General features: G+C 42.6%; 1 protein-coding gene across 2 annotated transcripts; it reads left to right on the top strand.

The window, feature by feature from the left end:
- Positions 1–1,708: 1,708 nt before the first annotated feature.
- On the top strand, positions 1,709–16,937 carry ahctf1 (AT hook containing transcription factor 1). 2 transcript variants are annotated; one of them, XM_046856153.1, is made up of 36 exons: positions 1,709–1,932; positions 2,601–2,726; positions 2,938–3,194; positions 3,283–3,463; positions 3,730–3,937; positions 4,027–4,143; positions 4,419–4,503; positions 4,589–4,739; positions 4,839–4,971; positions 5,250–5,431; positions 5,639–5,700; positions 5,778–5,906; positions 6,070–6,160; positions 6,540–6,635; positions 6,931–7,071; positions 7,531–7,635; positions 7,728–7,824; positions 7,933–8,056; positions 8,354–8,410; positions 8,606–8,752; positions 8,879–9,069; positions 9,198–9,342; positions 9,435–9,566; positions 9,897–10,044; positions 10,132–10,282; positions 10,479–10,586; positions 10,786–10,942; positions 11,060–11,281; positions 11,454–12,288; positions 12,382–12,472; positions 12,554–12,645; positions 12,720–12,949; positions 13,035–14,880; positions 14,983–15,077; positions 15,174–15,244; positions 15,329–16,937. In XM_046856153.1, the coding sequence occupies exons 2-36, from the start codon at positions 2,606–2,608 to the stop codon at positions 15,510–15,512; spliced, it is 7,182 nt and encodes a 2,393-aa protein (XP_046712109.1). In that variant the 5' UTR covers positions 1,709–1,932; positions 2,601–2,605; the 3' UTR covers positions 15,513–16,937. The 2 variants fall into 2 exon arrangements, with proteins under 2 accessions (XP_046712109.1, XP_046712110.1); XM_046856154.1 differs by having other exon boundaries at positions 1,709–1,941.
- Positions 16,938–17,126: the final 189 nt, after the last annotated feature.

Below are 17,126 nucleotides of genomic sequence, written 5' to 3'. Positions count from 1 at the left end.
TGTTTATTTCTGTGTCTCGTGTTTATTTCTGTGTCTCGTGTTTATCTCTGTGTCTCGTGTTTATTTTTGTGTCTTGTGTTTATTTCTGTGTCTCATGTTTATTCCTGTCTCGTGTTTATTTCTGTGTCTCGTGTTTATCTCTGTGTCTCGTGTTTATCTCTGTGTCTCGTGTTTATTTCTGTGTCTCGTGTTTATCTCTGTGTCTCGTGTTTATCTCTGTCTCGTGTTTATCTCTGTGTCTCGTGTCTCGTGTTTATCTCTGTGTCTCGTGTTTATCTCTGTGTCTCGTGTTTATTTCTGTGTCTCGTGTTTATTCCTGTCTCGTGTTTATTTCTGTGTCTCGTGTTTATCTCTGTGTCTCGTGTTTATCTCTGTGTCTCGTGTTTATTTCTGTGTCTCGTGTTTATCTCTGTGTCTCGTGTTTATCTCTGTGTCTCGTGTTTATTTCTGTGTCTCGTGTTTATCTCTGTGTCTCGTGTTTATCTCTGTGTCTCGTGTTTATTTCTGTGTCTCGTGTTTATCTCTGTGTCTCGTGTTTATCTCTGTGTCTCGTGTGATCTGTAACGAGGGAAATAAAGTGTTCCAGCTGAGTTTAGTGTGTGAAGTGTTCCTCTGCTCTGATTTTGACATGTTTCAGTATTATTGAGTTTGGAATTGAGTGAATGTGATGTTTTAATGGTCGTGTTGTGTGAAGAAGAAGATTGAAGCTCAATACTCTTCGTGTTCCTGTGCAGGAGCAGAACATCTGGTCTGTAACCGAGTAATTTCTGAATTATTTTCAGCTCCACTTGAAATAAATGTGTGACACAGGAACGCGTCAGTGCAGTGCTGACCAGATGATGATCATGGAAAAGCTGCATGTCACTCCAACACACTCCAACACACTCATCCTCTTTTAGCTCTGGATTACGTCGGATTAAGGTTGAACACACTAATACAGACCCGTGTGTGTGTGTGTGTGTGTGTGTGTGTGTAGACAATTATTCAGTTTAAATCACTGATATGTACAGTTTTTTCTTTACTCATAGAAGAAGTGAAAATGTCTCTCTCATCTTTCATTTTCTTTCACTTAAAGTCCCTGTATCTCTCTCTCTCTCTCTCTCTCTCTCTCCTACAGTAATCTTCTCTAACTCTGGAAATCCTGTTTTCACTAAGCCTCATTCACTTCCCCTTAGTAAAGTCCCCCTTTGCCATTTGTAAGAGCACTTCTGGGGCACAGTTTACCTACAATGCATTATTGCAGTCTAACTGTTGTTCTTTTCTCTAAACACTCAGAAACTGAGAGTCAGATAGACAAACAGAAGGATAGACAGAATGATAGACTAAAGTGTGTGTTTTGTGATGTGTTACTGAGTCACACTGAAGCCGCTCTGCCTCTATACAGAAACAGCGCTACTGCCCCCTAGTGTCCACTGTCGCTGCCGGTAGCTCAATTTACAGAACTACGGTACCTTTAGACATGAAGGTAAAAAAAATGCTTTAACGACTATGATTACATAATTCCACAAAAAATACAAATGAAATGATATTAATAAAACAACAGTAAAAAGCAGCAAAACTGATCCATCTAAAGCGGTTTTATGGCGCATGCGCTTAGAGCTAAACTTGCGCTTTTGAATCGGCGCTTGCGCATTGCAGCGCAGCGCCAATCCGTCGGTTTTGAAATGGCACATGCGCAGTGGCAATGCGGTGCTATGTCGACGACACATGCGCAGTGATGACTGTATTTTGGAAATGGCGCCTGTGTTGAAGTGCTAGTCAGTCGGCGGTTGCAGAGTTTGTTAGCTGCTTCTGGTTTAATTGTTCTAGATTATTTATTTGCAGCAAAAAAACGCAGCTCTTTAATGGATTTGGCCGGATTATGACTACTGAAAGACTACATCAGAAAACGCATTCGATAGTTTCGAAATTAAGAAACACTTCGGTACACAGGTAAATACGGTGAGCTAAGCTAATGCTAACAGTCCCTTTCTAATGGGCATTTTCTAACTGAGGTTAGACTGACTCTCTAGTGGATATTATCCTGATCTCATTAAATATTAAATAAGACTATAATTTTATTTCTTTGTATGGGTCAACGTTTTATTTTCTTGGATAGCTAAGCTATTGCTAGCCGGTTAGCGTAGATGAAGCGGTGCATTAGCTTGCGCACGTGCAGAATCTGGGGTTTGGTTTCTGGGTGAATGTCTGCGTGTTTGAGAAGAAAATCTGTGTTTCAATCTGAAGTGCAAATAGCTATATATATAAAACACAAGCCCAATTTCTGGACGAAAAGCTTAGATATGATTAAGTAAATATTGTGTATGTAAAAGTAAAAATGAAGTTGTATGTATTTGATGGATGGATTAATAATTGACAAGTTAATGTCAGATTATGCGCTCACATTTTGTCCCCTGTAATATGAGTGTATATGTAGTGTATAACTGAGACAGATTCACATTGCACTGCAGTTTGTTTACCTGAGTTTATTGCACAGATAAATTATCCAATCAGATGTGTAATAGTTTGGATGTGAGCATCCATCACACCGCAAACAACAAAAGATATAGCATTTGCTAGAATAAAATAAATGTTTGTTTATATTTGTGTGTTTGTTTCAGCGAGGATGCGTGACCTTTCGGCTCAGGTGACCAGTGGTCTGCTGCGTTTTCCTGCAGTGACAGTAGAAGCTTTAAGGGAAGATGAAGTGACTCTGGACTCAGTGCTTCATGGGAGATTCACCGTGGGTCAGTGAGCTCACACCTCCTTCTCACTGTCTATTATCAGTGTTTATCTGATGTGTGTTGCTTTATTTCTTTGTAAAAGCAGTTTTTATATAGTGGTAATAGTTTATATTAAATGCTATTGTAAGTAAATTATTACAATATGTTATGGATTTTCAGAATATTTACTGTTTTGTGTGTTAAATTTGAAGTATGTCACTTCCTGTCTGTACAGGTCGCAGCGTGTTGGCGTGGCTGGCATGTGGGCCTCACCTGGAGGTGGTGCACGCGTCGACGGGCGAACGATTCTCCGCGTATCGCTTCAGCAGCGTGACGGATCACCTGCAGCCATGTGTGACAGCAGTGAAAGAGTTCAGCTGGCTGAAGCGTAGCGGGCTGCTCGTTGGCCTGCAGGAGGACGAGAGCAGCATGCTGTGTCTCTATGACCTCGGCATCTCGCGTGTCATTAAAGCCGTCGTCATTCCGAACAGGGTACGAGCTGTTCATCGCCTTACACTCTAGAGCTCCCAGGTATTACGCTGTAATAAACTAATTCTCTCTCACCTGCTCTCTTCATCAGATTACTGCCATCGAGCCGCTGGTGAGTTATGGAGGAGCGAGCACGAGTACACAGCACCTGCACCAAAGCCTGCGCTGGTTTTTTGGTGTGGTTTCCGTGGTAACGGATGTGGGACACGTCCTATTGGTGGATCTGTGTTTAGATGATTTCTCCTGCACTCAGACTGAACTGGAGGCCCTGGGTTAGCTCAACACTACCACGCAACCCATTAACACTATATATTAAAATAAAACGGTGTATTCAAATCATTCAAATGTGCAGATCAATTATAACTTGACCATCAAAGCTGTTCTACAGATACATTACATTGATCACAAAGCTTCAGTGGTTCTCTAAAGTCTCTGCTGGAATGAGTTATTAGCAAAACATTAAAACATTCAGAAAGAATTGCTGCACTTTGAAGCTGTGTTGTGTTAATGTGAGCATTGTTTTTTTTGCTCCTCTCAGACCTGGAGGTTATGAACAAATGTCCCTCTGATATTCCACATCTTCGAGAGAGAGTTACTCAGCAGGGACGTCACCTCTGTCTCCAGCTGTGCAGTCCCACAGGGACGGGTGCTTCAGCGCTGCATTTCATAGGCCGCACCAATCAGCTCGCCGTGGGCTTCACCGACGGCTTTCTGCAGCTCTGGAACATGAAGACGCTGAAAAAAGAGTGAGGGAGACACTTGCACCATACGCTAACATTATTGTGGTGTGTGTGTTTGAGGTGCTTTTTGCTGATGTCTTCTCACAATTTCACAGGTATCACTCTCAGCTGGAGGGCGGCCGAGTCCCGCTGTACACATTTAACTTCCAGGAGCCGGAGAACGACCCGAGGAACTGCTGCTACCTGTGGGCTGTTCAGTCAGCGCAGGACCTGTGAGTCTTACATTCACGCAAGTTTTCTATCATTTCTATAACGGCTCTTCTCCGTTTAGAATTTTTTCACACGTTTAATTTTGAGGACAGGTTTGTTCATATCTGACAACGTTCTTAAAGTAGATGTTTGTAAAATAGGAAGCATCTGTATTGATTTTTGCTGATAGTTCCAGCCATCATCTAGTAGTGCCGATTAATCAAAAACTGCTGAACCGATGACTCGCTCGTGTTGTGTGTGCATGTGTAGTTGTTGTAATATGGTGTGTGTTTTGCAGAGAGGGTGATGTAGTCAGTCTTCACCTACTGCAGCTGGCGTTTGGAGAGAGAAAGTGTTCAGCATCAGGGAAAATCATCTACGAGGTATACACTGACACCAAACACCCCACCCCTGCATTTCATCCACCAGGGGGCTCTGTAACAGCTGTTTCTCATCTGTGTGTTGTAGGGTCTGGAATACTGCGAGGAGCGTTACAGTCAGGATCTAAGTGGCAGTGTGTTTCCTCTCCGAGCTCAGGCTTCACACACTCGCCTGCTCAGCTGCCAGACCATTGAGAAGTTCCGCCATCATCCTGACAGAGAGGACAGCGTAAACGAAGGTCACTGCGCCACAACACAAGCTGTCATTAGTGTTGCAGTATAATTGTGTAGCTCTTTCAGGATTGAAGTGAATTATTGATTCTTTTTTCCCACCACAGTGGCGTCTCCTGATACGAGTGTGTCGGTGTTCAGCTGGCAGGTGAAGTCGTATGGACAGGGCCATCCTTCCACCTTCCTCGGAGTGTTCGATATTAACAGATGGTATCACGCACAGATGCCTGATTCACTGAGGTACGAATATGGCTGGGGGGGAATCAGATATTAAATGTTATCTTAATATTAATGTTTAATATATTATTTATTAGGATGTTTTGTACCGTGTTCCAGGTCAGGGTGCTCAGTGTCTTGCTTTTGTTTGACCTTAAAAAAATGATTTATTATTAATGAAAGTGGCAGTGCAGTGTTCTGTGTAGGTTTGGGTCATGAGGTGATGTCATAATTGACACAATTCCCCGAATTGAAGTCCATTTTGTATTTTTTGTTAATAATGTTGGATGTTGTGTCTTTAGAGCGGGCGAGTCTCTGCAGAACTGTCCCTACCTGGCTGTGTGGTCTCTGGACTCAGTGATTGAGGCGACTCAGTCCTGCCCCCTGCTGGACATAGTGGTTCATGAGCGCAGTCTAAGCAGAGCTCTGCCTCACACATGCCCCCCTCCTGAGCAGTTCTACAACCCTAACACTTACAACTTCGGCAAGTGCATACATACACACTTCCCACTGCAGCAACTCTTTTATCACTCTTTTAACTGTTTGTTGAATTTTGAAAAACAAACCCATGTTGTTAGATGTGTTGGAGTTTCATTGCAGTTGATCGGATGGTCAGTTCTTGGTTCATAAGCTTTTTGAAAGAAGTATATGAACAAGTTTGTTAACTGTGTGTGTGTGTGTGTGTGTGTAGATGCAAGCTGTCTGCTTAATGCTGGAATAGTCCACTTCACTTGCTCGGGCTATCAGAAAGAGGTTAGTCTGCTCTTTATAATCAGCTCTTTGTGTCCTAATGTGAGACTGTCACTGAGGGGTTCTGGTTCTGGTTTCAGACTCTGAGTTATCTGAAGAAAGCCGTGCCGAGTCTGAGTGATGGTATTTCCAACGGATATTCCCAATGCCTCATGTCCGGTCTGCTGTCGTCTCGGCAAACAGATGTTCAGCCATCCAGCCTGACTGAGGTAACCACCACCATCACCATCACCACCAAGCTCATCATGTGATATTTTACTCTCAGCATGTTTGATAATTCAGTTTCTGCACTACATGTTGTTCTGCTTTACACTTGTGTATGTGTTGAGTGTTTTATATCCAATAGTAAAGTATGTTGTTTGAAAACTGCAGCAGGAGCAACTGGACGCCATCTTAACCACCGCAGTAGAGACGAGTGCTTTGGGTCTGATCACCGGCTGCATTAAACAGTGGACCACTGAGGGTGAGCACCACGGTGTTTTATGCTTTTATAATTGTCTGGATTTACATAAACAGTTTGTGGACACCTGAACATATGTGCTTTTTGAATGTCCCATTTACTATTATAATGAGCTCCACTCTTCTGGGAAAATGTTCCACTAGCTTTTGTTGAGATTCCTTCACAAGGGTGTTGATAAAGTCAGGTACTGATGTTAGTTCGAAGTTGAGGAAGTTTCTGGAGTGCAGTCAGCATTCACATTCATCCCAAAGGTGATCAGTAGAGTTGAAGTTCTAAAGCAGGAGATCTTCCAAGTGTCCCAATACTTGTTCAGATAGTATATAAGTCTTTATTGCTTATTAGTAGTTTTTGATCGTCTTTTTAACATCTCTCTGGTGTTAAGTTACCGAGCAGGCCGGCTCTGCAGTGAACCTGCGCTACATCCTGGAGTGGGCCTGGGACAAAGTGGTCAAAACCAAGGAGGAGCTTGATGGCATATGTAAGTGTTCCTACAGCAGTTACAGATAAATATTTTAGGATTTATGTGAATCTGAGCAACACTCAAGGTGATCAGCTCACTTTTCCAGATTCTTTGTGCATAGAGAATAAAATTACTACAAATTACTCATTTCGACACTGTATTTGTCACAGATGTTTATATTCTAATAATGTTTAATAATATATAATCTAATAAATCCATACATCTCTTATTTGAATAATACATGTTTTTCCAACTTTTTGTATGTTGTGATTGATGTAACACCCCCCTAATGTCTGTGTGTGTGTGTGTTCAGGTGCACCGTTATTTGACAGCTCCTCTAATTTTACTGATACACAAACGCTGCAGCTTCTCCAACACAGCCAGAGATTATTGAGTAACCTCAGCACCATCTTCCACTGCTTACTGAACGAGGCCCAGGAGCTCACACAAAGAGGTCTCTCTCTCTCTCCCTCTCTCTCTCTCTCACTCACACACACACACACACACACACGTATCTGAGTAAAGACCGAACTCGGGGTCTTTATGTATAAAAGTATACTATAAAAAATCCTGATCAGTGTCCTGATGCTCGCGAGTCACGACAGAACAGATCCAGTGCGACTTTCCTGAAGTTACACACAGTTTACACAATAACACTTCATTAAACTACAACATTTACACATGATGACGTGTGTTATCTTTTCCTGCTGTTGGATGACCCCGTACTTTCCACCATTTCAAGCAGATGTGTATCTCACTATCGCACTAAACTGTAACTTGAGCAGCAACGAATTTCATTATCAATTATCAATTTTATGGATCAGTAGTTGCAGCACTATTTTACACCCTCATATTATAAATGATCTGATGTTTCCGGACAACCATGTGATGATGTGTCTGTGTGTGTGTGTAGGTGTAATAGGTCTAGTGAACAAGTGCATGGTGTCCAGTCTGATCTCTCAGTACGCTCAAGTGGTCCTGTGGTTCTGCCGCACAGGTCTCCTCCCAGAGAGCGCCGGTAAAAACCCCTCACCACGACCACCTACTCTTGTGCGATCATTATTCGGTTTCCACCTGCATGTATATGATGGGTTTTTCTCCATCTTACAGATGATGACATCCTGCAGATCTCCAGACCTTTTTATAGTTTCTCTGTGATTAAGAATTATTATATGGGTCAGAGGGAGGAGCTGCAGAGACTCTCCAAGTGAGCAGCAGAACATTTCCATTTCAATATAAATCCATTAGCAGTTATTGTGTGTGGATTATTAGCTAATGCTGTTTAAAGAGTATAGCGTGTCCTCTCTTTCCTCAGGGATAAGTGGAATGCTGATTGTCTGATGATTGACGGATTGGTGGCTCAGTGTGGTGAGCGTCTCTCAGAGCTCTGGAAGAGAGACGAGGGTGGGACGGGGCAGTACCCCCCTCCTTCACTACACGTAACAATCTCATTACTTCTAATAAAGTTTAACTAATATTTACAATCAAACTTGTGAAATAAACTAAAGAAAATTATGACTCAAAAGAATATGATTTTATAAAAATAATAGGGTTTTATTTTACAGAAGTGTACAGCTCAGAGAACATCCTGTTAGCACATTAATAAAGGACTTCTGATCATTATGGGTTATTCTGTAGGGAATTAAATAAATATGCAGTAGGTCATTAAAAATCTGCTCAGGTTAAAGAGCATTTTGACTTGTTAAATTATTTTTTTTATTTTGATATCTCCCCAGGCCCTGCTGGACTTGTATCTCCTGGAGAATGTTGAAGAATCTACCAAGCATGCTATCGTATCCTTAAAATAATTACATCATATTTCTAGATCATTTTTGATCAGATTTCAAGTCACTTTAACTGCACACATTATTATATTTATTAGACTTGTTTATGGAGCTGAATAAATGAGTTATAGAGGTATACTGTTGTAGTGCTGTAGTTTAAACTTGACGTGTGTGTGGGTTTTGAATCTTAACCACGATCTCCAGGTGATTTATCTGCTTTTGGATGTGATGTACTCTTTTCCTAATAAAAGTGGTGCATCAGTGGAATCTTTCCCCACGGCGTTCTCCATCCCCATCGGCTTAGTGAAGCTCGTACAGGGCCTCTGGTTACTTGATCACCACGACCACGAGGTATCGAGCTGCTTGCTCACTGTTTATATGCCCTGCGTTTGATTTCACTTAGCATTTGTAATTAAATTGTTCTCTCACTACAGAGGATGACAATCCTAACACTCACATGGCTTTTCTCTGTCTCAGAACTCTCTGGACCTGCTTCTCCATCCGTCTGTGTCTCCATGTGTGTGGGCGTGGCAGCACTCCCGGGTTCTGCATGCTTTGATGATCCAGAACAAACACAGCACGGCTCTGCGCTACCTGCACATGATGAAGCCGTCTGTCACCTCATCTTCCCTCACCAAGCTGTGTGTGTCTGTTCTGCTACACAACAGGTATATACACACACACACACACACACACACACACACAAAACTTCACTCTAACTTAAAATGAGCTCTTTCAACTAAGTGTACACTGCCCCATACCGTGTGTGTGTGTGTGTGTGTGTGTGTGTGTGTAGGTGTATAGTAGAGGCATGGGCTTTATTGAGGCAGCAGGTTAATAAACTAACCATAGACGAGCTGCTCAGGTTTTTCTATGAAACATGTCAGGAGCTGGGTTTAATGAAGGAGCTCCTCAAACTGCCCCTCCGACCCTCTGAACAGGTATGTGTGTCTCTCCATCAATACCTTACATCGGTCTGTTCATCTGTCTGGCTGTCAGAAGACGTGTCTCTGATTTCACTGATTGTGTGTAGGAGTGTTTGGAACACTTCCTGCAGGAAACTGGAGGGTTCCAGAACAGAGAACTCCTCATGGTTCACTATCTCCAGCAAGCCAACTACGTTCCTGCGCTGCAGATCAACCATATGCTGAAGATGAACCTGGCTGTGAGTGTCTGTCTCTGTGATAATGAACAGTCAGCATTTAATAATAATCTTTAAATAATCCGTTTATGGTCAATATTCATGATTAAACAATTTCTAATGATCAAATGATTATTGATCTTTGGTCAGAAACAATGATCTAAATAGTTTTTTCTTCATCACACCTGCTTCTCTCTAGATTCTTGGACTAAAAACTTGTTGATTAGTTGTGTGATAATTGGCCGGGGGCTCTTTTGTCATTTTTAGAGAAAGTGTAAGAATTTTAATCTCAATGTTCGTGTCACATGACTGTAGATTAAAAGCTGAAGTATATCGACCTTTCGCTTTCTCCAGGGGGATCGAGATCCGAAAACGAAGGAGAGATCAAACACTAGGAACTCTATCATGAGTCAGTACGGGAAGGTGTTACCACGCGCTCAGAGGAAGCTGGCCATCGAACGTGCAAAACCCTATCAGTACCCATCCACCATCCTCAGAGAGGGTATACACACACACACACACACACACTCATTTATCTTCTGACATTTTATCAGAATTAGTTTTATCTTCTTTATATTTTCTGTTCCAGTCACAAGGCCTCAGCCGTTATCCACCGTAGCTAAACGCTCTACCAACAAGAACATCCTGAGCAGAGCAGCGTTTATTAAAAACGTTCTCACCAAGATTGAGGAGGTGTGGATTGGGAAGGAGCCTACGCCTGAGCCCTCTCCTCTCAAGAGGTGTGTGTGTGTTTCCTGCTGAAGTTCCTGGATTCTTCCTTTATTCCTACTTTTCCTTTATTTCATACAAATGTGTGAAGTGATTTTCTTAACTTTAATCTTGTCTTTTTGTTTTTATTTTGTTAACATTAAAAACACTTATAGAGTAATAGATTTATTCATTATATTATTTATTCCATCATGTTTTATTTTTCAGCCCCAAAGCCTCTGATGTGCTGGTGTCCAGTCCTAATCCTCCAACCTTAAACATCCATGAGGCTTTTGTTGGAACACCAATAAACATGCTGAATAAGCGGATGTCCAGGTGACCTGAGCACTGTCTTTCTTTTTTCCATTTCTCACACATCACAGCACAGTAAAGATTACGCTTATGTTATTGTTTAGTTTATAATATTTTATTATTTTATATACCTGAATGAAAACATTTTGCTGGGTAAAAACTCCATTTTGGCAACTTTTTCTTCAATAAATGTGAAAAAATCACAAAAAACATTCGATTTCAGACTCTTGGATCTGGCAGTGCAGCCAATGTCTCAGACGTCTTCAGAATCATCTCGCACTCAGACGACTCCGCTCAAATCCATCAGCTCCTGGACTGCACCTAAACACATCAGCAAGGCTCCTGAGCTCAGTCTCTTACATACTCCTCAGGTCGTGAAGGTAACCTTCATATGCACCATGAATACACCACATTCTATACACACACCACTTTTTATTTTAACATTCGTCAACATTCGAGTTTGGTGTAATGTTCCCCTTTTTTCTGCTCTCACATAGAGAGCTCGAGCTTTAGCTGCATCTGGTCCCGTCTTCTCCTCCTTCACCCCTCAGTCCATCCTAAGGAGCAGTCTCCGCCCCACTCCTATAGCCACACCCACCGCATCCCCTGCTCGGTCAGCCACGCCCACTTTGCGCCCCAAAGAAAGCCGTATCACCTTCATGGAGGAAAGTGAATCTCCAGATCTGCCCAAGTGCCCCTCCTTGCACTGGAGCAATGAGGTAAAACAGTACACACACACACACACACACGCATGTACAAATACATATACCAAAAACTTACAACTCACTCCAGGTCATGTGACTTAGGTTCAAAACAGAAATGTAGATTAAAATCATTTGTAATAAAGTACAAGATCAACATTTGGGGAAAATCTTTGCTTTTTAACTCTAGTTCACTGCAGTTGGTGAAACATGCGAGCAAAAGCACCCTCCTCTGCCACCAGAGGGCGGTGTCGAGGGATTGAGTGAACATTCTGGTGAAGAAGAGGATGCGAAAGAACCAAGTGTAGCCCTCAGTTCTTTTTTTGAGCAGAAAGAGAACCTAAAGGTGGAGGAATCGAAGCAGATCTTGCCCACTCTTGTGCGCAGGCCCAGTCTCGGCTTTGAGACAAGCACGCTTTCCGTCCAGTCAGATTCCACGCTGGAATTCCACGATGCTGTTTCTCCAACGGATGTGATGAGACCAGTGTTACAATCGTACAACAGGTTGGATGAAGAAGATGAAATCATTATCAAGCGTCCGGAGACAGACACTGCCACCAAACTGCTTTCTCCTGAACAGCCGATCACTTATCAGGAAATGGAGAATGATGAAGTTTCTATATCTGAGCAGCTGGATGCAGACAAAGAACATGCAAAAGAAGATGCAGAGACCATGGAAGCACAGATATCACCAGTTGTTCCACTCACTTTCCTGGAGGAGTCGCACCATCACGATTCAGTAAATCCTGATGTGGTTTTGGCACCATGTGAACCAATCAGAACATCTGGCATGTCTGAGGAGATGGACAGAGAGGAGGCGATCCAGGACTCTGAACAACTCTCACCCCTGATCACTGAAGATGCTGTCACTGCAGAGGAGACACTCGAACAGAATCCCGAAGCATCATTACAATCAGGTGAAGACACTGCTCTTAATAACGAACCGATCAGTGAGCTTCCTGCTTCTAAAAGTGATGCTGTGTCTGAAGAGCTGAGGGAGAACTCTGAGGCCATGGAGACATCAGGTGAGATTTCCTCAATATGGATGGAATCAGATTAGACTAAAACTTCATGTTCTGTCATTTATGATTTGAGATTAATTATAATCATGCTTTCAGATCTGGATGATTATGTGGAGCATCAGTTGTTTGGAGATCTCTCACCTCCACATTCCCAAACCGACAGTAAAGAAGCTTTGGAATCCAACAGGTGATGAATGATGTCTAATGTTTTGTTTTCGTCATTTTATTTTCTGTTCTATTTGTTTATCTTTGGTTCTATTCTGCACAGCGAGCCTTGTGAAGAGGATAAAGGTCTCGGAGCTGAGGAGGATTCACACAAATCCACCACCTCGTCTGAAGCTGAGACCTCCGAGTCACAATGTGAGCATTTATTTAACATTTATTGAACTGTAGCATACGTCTATTTAATATTAATGCAACGTGTTTTCTTGTAGCTGTAGTCAGCCTGAACGACACAGAGGAACTGTCCAGTGCTGAAGAGGAGGTGGAGGATGCAGAGGAGAAGGTGGAGGAAGACTCTGGCAGTGAGGTGGAGATTATTAAGGAAGTAAAAGGAAACGGGACACAGCAGCACCTTTACCTGCAGGATCTTCAACCTGAAGATCAGTTCCTCCAAGAACAGACTGCTGCTGTGCTGTCCCTTGTCACTAATCCACAGCTGAAGGTCAGACGTCTATCCCTTACCCTAACCCTAGAACATCAAGCTTTGTTCTTTTCTCCTGATGTGTGTGTGTGTTTAAACCAAGCAGATAATGGATGACTGCGGGGATGAGGAGGAAGAGGAAGGTCAGGTTGTGGTGGTTGGCCTGAGACCTGCAAACCTAGAAGATGGTGTGTGCTATACCGAGCTGAAGCCCTCCACTACTCTCCTTGTTCCAATTGAGCTGGCCTCTGAGCATCAGGAGCTTTTTCAAGGAGCTGAGCTGCCTGAGGTTGCACTTCCTCTTGAATCCAATAACTTCTCCCTCATGCTGGAGGCAGATGATGAAGAACCAGCACCTTTAGAAATGGAAGCTGAGAACCATCTAACGCTGAGACCTCAGATCTCAGAGCATTCCAGAGAAACAGAGGAGGAATCTAATGTTGAAAGGGATGATGTCCATGTGGAGCATGCTGTTCTAGAACCTGAGGAATTGCCTGCACAAACAGTTGTGCCAGATGTTGTGGAACTAAATAAAACAATCGAGAATGTTCAGATTGAACAGGAAGTGACTGAATCTGAAAACATGGAAATTCAACCTCATGAACAAACTGAAGAAGTTCAAATGCAGAAGGTTGAAGCTGTGCTGGAACCAATTATAGAAAATCAACCTAATGGAGCAGAGGAGCCTGCAAAGAAATCAGTGAAACCTGCAGAGGAATTTGTGCAGGAACCTGCAAAGGAACTTCCAGTGGCTGAAGAGATGTTTGATGTAACCACTGTATGTGTCAGCAGTCAGGTTCAGGAATCAGTCTTGTCTGAGGTCATGGAGGAGGGTAATAACGAGAACGTACCTGATAATGAGGCTGGTGTAAAAACTAATGAGATGCTTCCTGAAGCTGAAGAAGTTTCTGGTGCTAATAAAGCTGAGGAGAAAGATGCTAAGCTGAAGGAAGCAGTAGATGCTACAGCCATTAGAACAAGAGTAGAACGAAGTCCAGCACGAAGAGGAATGAAGACGGTTAAATTTCCAGTTACCATGAAGGAATCTGAGAAAGATGCTTCTGAAGAGGAGCGTGCTGAATCTGAAGTGCCTTTCACACCGAGACGCATCACGAGGAGCAGCATGCTGCCGCTGGAGTCTGAAGTTCTCATCACACCAAGGAGAAGCACGAGAAAAAACGATTCTATCATGGAGGAGAAGGAGCTATCAACAAAAGCCACACGTCCACAGAAGACTACACCCCAGAGAGGGTCTCGCAAAACAAGGAGCTCCAGTGCTAATGACATTGAAGTCCAAATAGAGGCAACTCCAATTGTTGAACATCAGAGTGCAAGAAAGACCAGAAAAGTGGCAACAGTCGAGGTTCCGGAGACGATCTCTGAGGAGAAACTTGTGGAAAATCAAGCTAATGCTAGTCCCAGCAGGGTGACTCGACAATCCAGCAGGAGACTGAGCTTAACGCTGGAGAGCTTCCAAATGGTTCCAGATCTCCAAAACACATCTACAGTTACGCCACCAAGGAGCAGACGGAAAACTAGAGGCACTACGGAGGAAAAGGTGAACAACGAGACCTACACAGTGGATGGCGTGCAGCTGCAAAGCGTTTCCAGGCGACTGACTAGGAGCCGGCATTGGAACGACGGAGAGGAACCTGAGAAACCTGAGAAAGTGGAGGCCAATAATTTGCTGGAGAGCACTTTAATGGAGAGACTGAATGATGAAGCAGCTAAAGAAAGCGAGCTGGTGACTGAGATCGTGCGCGCCAAGCGGCGGTCCAGATCTGTAGCTCCATCTGTGGACCAGAAAGAGCAAAATGCTGAAGCTCTGGAGTCACTGGTTTCTACTGAGAAGAAATCTGCATCGTCTGTTAGGAGAACCAAAGCCAGCAAAGTCCCAGACCCTGACACCTCACTCGCTAGTAACAGCACATCTGGAGCTCAAAGAACCAGAGGTGATTTTTCTCACGTTCTTTTTTTCCTCACTGTTGCTTTATTTCTCCATGCTTTTAATATCCAGAGTTTAATATTGGAGACGTTTCTCTCTCGTTTCTCAGGAAAGAAAAAAGACATCGCTGTAAACGATATTGTTTTGTCTCCTCCTGTGACTCGAACGAGACAAGCGACTGCCGTTTCTGAGAGCCACCTCCAGGTGAGAACCTTCAAACATTTGTGTTCTAGTTCTCCTCACATCTTCTATACCAGCACATCTCCAGTGCTTTAATCCCCAAATGTTTTTCTCATGAAGGATGAGATTTTATCAGATGAAGCTCCAGTGGTGGCTGAAGCGGAGGTTAAAATGAAGAAGAGAATGACGAGGTAAATCTGTCCATCCTTCATTAATCTGTCCATTTACTTTAATACCTTATTAAACTTTTTTTTATCTATTTCTCTTTATAACAGAGCAAGAGCAGATCCTGAACCCGTGAAGGTGGAACTTTTGTCCCCGTTGCCGAGTCCAGCAGAAGCGGCTCAGAGGAGGAAACCTGAAGAACACGAGGCCATCGCTCCGAAGATGAACCTGCGGCGGAGACGCATGATGGAGTCTATTTTCCCCAAACCGGTCACACGCAGGAAGAAACTTTAACCCCATCGCACCATCATCGTCATCTCGATCATCGTTTTCTCTTCCTTTCGAGCTTCCTGTGTGTGTGTGTGTGTGTGTGTGTGTGTGTGTGTGTGAGCGTGTGTGTACAGCAAACACACACCTGTTTCCCTCATTCAGATTTTTACCAGGACGTTTTGCTGCCTGCTGTTTTCTAATTAAGGAAATGATTTTTTTGAAGTGCAGAAATAAACAGAGCTCTAATTTGGGAGATTTAATTTTATATGTAATAAATAAATAATCGAGCGCGTGATGTTTACAGCACGGAGCACAGGGGAGGCCAAACGATGCAAAAGTCTTATGTTTTAAAAATGTGCATTTCTACAAATGTAAATAGTCTTTTAGGGATGTTCTGAATAAAATTTGATACCTGTGAATAAGTTGGTTCCTCGTCATTTCACAGTTTTAGGATCTTCACGTAGGGGTGCGCACTACACTCGGGTTCTGATCGGTCACATGGTTTATATGATTGTTTTTTGTGATTCCTCGTCAGATCTCATGATCATGTGCAGATTTCTTGTGACCACTGTTTTTCTTTGCAATTGTATTGAATGTACATTTTTATTGTTTGATCACATCCTGTTTCACTTAGCAGTATTCTTGTTTTTGTTTTTTTTATTAAGCTTATGCTCTTTAAATTAAACTGTCAATTGTTTTTTATTGTCAATTATTCTCTATAAACTGTAGATCTGATGTAGAAACAAATCGGCTGCATGTTTTTATTTGTGTGTAAAGAATCAGGACGGGACTGTTAATAATCCAGTGTAACTCTCATCACCAGAGCATTTCTGTAATGCTGTTTCTCTTTATTTAAACATGGTCATGAATCTTCAGTACGCAGTTTATTCAGATCAGAGTCATGATGGATCTGGAAAATATCAGCATGTATGTAAGAGTGGAGAACGTGAAATTCCACACAGTAACCCTGATCTGATCTAATCTAATCTAATGGGACACCTCTGCTCTCCTGTTGCTGCTGTGAGGGTGAGCTGGTCACAGGTCCCACATACATTCTGCAGAAAAGTATTGGCACCCCTCTATACACCCGTAAGTGAGCTGAGTGCCTGGTTGGTGTTTATTCTCAGTGTAGTGCTAAAACTGCTGTGTGTGTGTGTGTGTGTATATAATTAATTCATGAGTGAGAGAAAGTGATCAGATCTCCTGCTTCAAGTTACAGTCTCTTGGTCCCCTGTTTTTCTCTCTAACATGCAGTAAAATGGCTGGAAAAGACTGTGTAAAAGTGGCTGTGCGTGTTCGACCCTTCAACAAGGTCAGATTCTGATTAAGCTGATGATGATGATGATGATGATGATGAAAGGTTTAATGTGACACTGTTTAAACACCTTTATCGTGTGTGGTTGCTGAATGTATTCGTGTTGTGTGTCTGTAATAAATGGCTGTAATGTATAGTAATAGTGTATGTGGATTTTATTTATTTTTCACCTCAACACTTTTTAAATGCTCGGGCTTTAACTTTTCCTCCAGAACTTTAATATTTTAAAAAGGAAATGCGACTTTAATTATGTCCTAAAATGCACTTAAATTTCATATTTAATCTCTAAAAGCTGACACCTCGTTCTGTTCGGATCAGTAACC

The sequence above is a fragment of the Silurus meridionalis genome, chromosome 8 (genome assembly GCF_014805685.1).
Source record: "Silurus meridionalis isolate SWU-2019-XX chromosome 8, ASM1480568v1, whole genome shotgun sequence".
In the NCBI taxonomy this organism is placed as follows: Eukaryota; Metazoa; Chordata; class Actinopteri; order Siluriformes; family Siluridae; genus Silurus; species Silurus meridionalis.
Note: the sequence above shows the minus strand (reverse complement) of the source record. Positions and strands in the feature narration are given on the sequence as shown.